General features: G+C 50.1%; 2 protein-coding genes across 2 annotated transcripts; both read right to left on the bottom strand.

Moving 5' to 3' along the window:
- Positions 1–1,280: 1,280 nt before the first annotated feature.
- Positions 1,281–2,040, bottom strand: LOC120700883. The gene is made up of 3 exons (XM_039985085.1): positions 1,714–2,040; positions 1,411–1,632; positions 1,281–1,340 (listed from the first exon to the last, which is right to left on the bottom strand). The coding sequence occupies exons 1-3, from the start codon at positions 2,038–2,040 to the stop codon at positions 1,281–1,283; spliced, it is 609 nt and encodes a 202-aa protein (XP_039841019.1).
- A 404-nt stretch (positions 2,041–2,444) lies between these two features.
- On the bottom strand, positions 2,445–3,136 carry LOC120700881. Its single transcript, XM_039985084.1, has 3 exons — positions 3,035–3,136; positions 2,734–2,947; positions 2,445–2,627 (listed from the first exon to the last, which is right to left on the bottom strand). Exons 1-3 carry the CDS (start codon positions 3,055–3,057, stop codon positions 2,445–2,447), a joined length of 420 nt encoding a protein of 139 aa, XP_039841018.1. The 5' UTR covers positions 3,058–3,136.
- Positions 3,137–5,180: the final 2,044 nt, after the last annotated feature.

Genomic DNA, 5,180 nt, shown 5'->3' with positions numbered 1-5,180 from the left:
GCCACCGAGCGTCGCGCGCGCCCTCGAACTCTAGCCAGCGGCCACTGGATGCCCGCTGCATGTCCATGTCCCTACCCGCGCACCGAGCCCGGCCCGGTAGCGCACTCCAAGCCCTATCACCTCCCCTATAAAGCCCCTAGCCACTGCTTGCAAACCCTAGCCCTCGGGGAATTTCTATCCTATTCCGCCGCCACCAATCCAACCCAGAGCAGAGGAGGAAGAGAAGAGAGGAGGAGCCATCGCCGTATCCCTTCACCGAGCCGGTGACCCGCACAACGACCTCAGCGAAGCAGTTCTGCCTGCACTGCACCACCTCGCCACGGCATCGTCGCCTCCTTCTCCTCCGAGCCACGCCAGTAGGACCTCGCCTCCGTTCCTCACGCCCCTCCCTCCTACTGCCGGTAGGCCGCCGCCGCCGATGAGCCCTCAGTAGCCATTCCTCTAGCACTACCAGAATTCCAAACTTTGCCGAGTGTCAGATACACTCGGCAAAGGATATATTACACTCGGCAAAGTCTTTGCCGAGTGTAACACTCGGCAAACGACACTCGGCAAAGGTTCCCACGGCAAAGTTTACTTTGCTGAGTGTCATAATACGGGCACTCGGCAAAGGTTTTGCCGAGTGCCCTGATACTCGGCAAAGAAGCCACGTGGCTCCACCCTGGTCCCGCGGTTTGCCGAGTGTCTAACGGCAGACACTCGGCAAAGTTTGAAACTTTGCCGAGATCTGACTTGGACACTCGGCAAAGTCCCCGCGCCAGGGTACCTCCACGTGTCTGGTTTGCCGAGTGTCAAGGCAGTGGCACTCGGCAAACGTTCAAATCTTTGCCGAGTGCCAGTACTTTAGCACTCGGCAAAGTGACTGCACTGCTGACCTGTGCAAGCTCCTTTGCCGAGTGTTTTGGCTTAAACACTCGGCAAAGTGGTGAATTTTTCTTTTTTTGTATCGTTTTTCTCTGTTTTTCCATACAAATACAACAGAAATATATGTGATTGCAGAGGTCATTACAGGTAGTTATAGTCCATCACATATGATTGACAATGACGAGAATGACATTGATACAAATAACACAGTCCATCACATATATCACAAGTCCAATACATAACACGAGTCCGATACATAACACAAGTCCATCACATAGAATATAGTCCACATATGTCACCAGTCCGATACATAACACTAGTCCATAAAACAGAATATAGTCCAATACGTATAATAAGTCCAATACACTAGTACTACAAGGCACTCACTGCTCAGGTCTGTGGGGCCAAGTTGGCCACTAGGCGGCCAGCGAGTTCTGGTCCGGAGGAGGGTCGTTCGATGCATTCCACGACTGATTCTGCAAATAAGAATATATCAATTGAAGCATAACAAAAATATAATAATATCTACAAACAAAGCATACTCACTGGAGTGTCAGAAGGTCCTGCAGGAAAGTAAGGCTGAGCTGGTAAGACGAAGGGAGGAGGCGGCGTCGCATAGTTCATCGACGCGCCAAGTCCTTGCATCCAGGTGACCATGCTTTGCAACATAACCGACTGCTCCTCCCTCAGCTTCCGCTCCTGCTCCAGCTTGGCCTCGATCTCCAGTCGGCACCTCCTCTCCTCCTCAAACTTTGCCTCCATCTCGGCCTACAAGATTTAAACCTCCATGTTACAATACGAAGCAAAGTTTCATTTTAATCATAGAACGGCAACTAAATCTAAACTAACCTGTCTCTGGTGCACGCTGGCCACTGAAGTCTCAGGCCGTGGGCGAATGGGCGGGGTCGAGTCGGTGGTACTTGCCCTAAGCTGCGAGAGACTGGGCGTACTCGCCGTGTCGACCAAGCTGTTGGCGATCAAGTACCGCCCGTGCTTCTTCCCTTGTCCCGCCCTCATGATGGCTTCTCCGGAGAGTGGCGCGGTGGTCGGATCCCAAGTCTCCCCGTGGAGCGCCCTTCCCACCTCCGTGTACGCATTGATGCGCGCGTGGATGCTTGGGTTTGTGTAGGCCTTTGGTGGAGCCGCCGGGTTGTAGGCCACGTCCGACATCGCCATGCCCATGTGAGACATGGCGTACGCCGTGAAGTTGTTGCAAGACTGGCCTGGATGAGACTCCGACTGCCAAGAAGTCAACAAGATGATTAGTAAGAATTAAAAATATAGCTTTAGAAAGAATGAAGATCATAGTGAACTTACCCAAGTATTCTTGTACTCGCCGAGGCTAAGGCTCCCTTGATGATGTGCCGGACCCGGCATCATCATGCGGCGCTCCCGGCATAAGGCGTACTGGCGGGCCCAATCCTTGCTGATCCACTTGTCCACCATCATAGACCAGCACTCGGCCTTGTTTGCGCACCAGTTCGGAGGCACCTAAATGTAATGAAGTGCATGACATATTGTATTATCAAATACAAGATAAATGAATAGAGATGGAATTTATTTCCCCTTAAGTACTGGTCTCACATGAGGAAGATGTCCATTGCGGCTGCTTTCTTGACACTCCTCTTCTCGAACTCGGCGCAGTACACAACGACAGCCTGGACACGCGCCTCGTAGTGTATGTCCTTCACCAGCTTGTAGCAAGCCTGGTGAGCCAGCTCGTTCGCCCGGGCCTCATAGCCTTCCTCGCACCTGTAGAAATCCTGCATATATACCCACGCGATATTTCAACCATTATAGTGCAATCATTATTCCAAAAATTGAAACAGAATGCGATATTTCAACCATTTTAGTGCGAGGATGACTTACCCAAAACTCCCTGACCACCCACCTCGCTTTGGTGTTGAAGTTCCTTCCTTCGCGATTAGTAGCGTCCGGGCAGGCCATGTAGTGGTCCCACGTGTATGCCGGCTCCAGCACCCCGGCATGCATCACGAGCCCGGGGAAATGCAGCCGGCACAAAAGACCCAAGATACCATTGGGCTTCCGTTTGTGCTCACCAGGCTGCACAAAAAACCACCCCCTGCAAGAGTGTTTAAGGTAAAATTTTAGTTAGTATTGCAATTTTAAATATATGTAATGCATAATAAATAAGTACTAACATACTTACTTAGGCTCTAGTGGCCGAATCATCGGGCGTCTCGCTAGAGGTATCGGACGTCGCGGGAGTTGCGACGGTCCACGCAACCACACCACCCGCTCATCTCCTGCCGCCCCCCTCCTCGGCCTCCTCCTCGTCCCCCTCCACGTGCTCCTCCTCCTCCTCGCTCCCCTGGTCCTCCACCCTCTCCTCCTCCTCCTCCTCCTCCTCCTCCTCCTCCTCCTCCTCCTCCTCCTCCTCCTCCTCCTCCTCCTCCTCCTCGGCCTCTACAGGAGAAGGGGTCCTCTCCCTCCTCCCCCTCCTCACCTTACCTCCTCCACCACTCCCACTACCTCCTCCTCCACCCCTCCCTCTCCGTCTCCCTTTCGCTCCCCCTCCTCCACCACCTTTGCGAACACTACGGCTCCTGGACCCCTCGGGTGCGTCGGACCCACTACCGCCTCCTCCACCACTGCCTCTGTACAAGGAGCTCAGCCAAGTCATCTTGTGACCGCCTGTCATCTTTGTTTAGTTACCTGAAATCAAAAGGAGTGAACTAATTAGTCAGGATAAACAATACTTGCAAATAAATGAAAATAAAGCGAGTCCTACATGTTTTAGAAGTAGTCATCATAATCGGGATTAGCTGGATCGTAATCCTCATCATCACTATCAGCTATGTCAACATAACCAGCAGAATCCGAAGGAGGAATGTCGTCTTCACTGTCTCTGCCTAAACGTAGTTGCTCTAGTAATTGTAAGTCCTGAATATTTTGAACCTCATCTCCACCTTCCTCGTCAACTTCCCTTTCATTGTCGACTTCCATTCCAATCTCGTCGGATAAGTCTATCTCGAAACTCCCTTGTAGCCCCTCTTCTTGAAAAAACTCTCTATCATTGTTGTAATCTTCGTTGTTTGGGAGAGGTAGTTTGCCGTGTGGCGATACTTTATACACAACATCCAAACCCCGAAGACGGTGGTCGGTTTGGCACGGGTATGAGAGATAATAAACTTGTATGGCTTGTTGAGCCACAATGTACACATCTTCGCCTTGTAACGTTGAATCCTATCGAATTTCGACTAGGCCAACACTAGGGGTATGTCTTGTTAATGTTAGATCAAACCAATGGCATTTGAAAATGACTGGAGTGAGCGGTACAGAACCATGAAACTTGAGTTCGTATATTTTTTCAACTCTTCCGTAATACTCGACTCTGTCTTGACTTGGCATAAAAACGCCGGTATTAGTGGTTCTTCGATTGGGTCGACTCTGCTCGTATGTCATTGTGCGGAAGTGATATCCGTTCACGTCATAAACGTTAAACGACTTGACCCTGTAGCTAAAACCATCGGCAACCTGTCTCAACTCGGCACTCATGGACGAATCAGTTTGGCCCTGCAAGCGTATGCAGGATAGTTTGTCATATAGTTCGAGGACAACGAAATGGAATAGAACTATGAATTCAAGACTACCTTCTGTTGAAACCAATAAATGAAATCGGGTTGTGAATTTCCCGCGCCATTTTTAAGAAGACTCTCCATTTCCATTGGGGTTGGAGCCCTTGAGCGACGCCAAAAGCGTCGTTGAAATTCCCTATATCAAAAATGACAAAGGGGGTTGGATGCTAATAAGTGGAAACTTGTGAAACGGAAACTCGTGAATTGGGCACAATGTTGAGTACTTACACAATATACGGCTCCACCTCGGAAAGGTTGGTCAACAGTATAGCATGATACGGCGCCACTCTTCATGGTTCAAAGTCTTGTACCTCGCATCACTTGCACTTCCAAGTTGTCCTCGGAAGATGTTGAGACTCGATTCATTATCGCCAGCATTGTAACGAGGGGGTGGATTATGCACGCTGGGAAGATTGTCACCATAGTATGTGGTTGTGAAGTTTGACACCTCCTCCAAAATATATGACTTGGCAATAGAAGCTTCAATTTTACATTTATTTTTGCATTTCATTCGAAGGACCTTCTGACATCTCTCAATTGGATAGCACCAACGGTACTGCACAGGCCCCCCCATCCGTGCCTCATACGGAAGATGTAGAAGCAAATGCTGCATCGGATTGAAGAAGGTGGGTGGAAAGATCTTCTCCAGCTTACATAGCAACACAGGGGCCACTTTTTCCATGTCCGAAATAACGACCCGAGATAACTCCTTAGCAC

This window comes from Panicum virgatum, chromosome 3K (assembly GCF_016808335.1).
Source record: "Panicum virgatum strain AP13 chromosome 3K, P.virgatum_v5, whole genome shotgun sequence".
In the NCBI taxonomy this organism is placed as follows: Eukaryota; Viridiplantae; Streptophyta; class Magnoliopsida; order Poales; family Poaceae; genus Panicum; species Panicum virgatum.
Note: the sequence above shows the minus strand (reverse complement) of the source record. Positions and strands in the feature narration are given on the sequence as shown.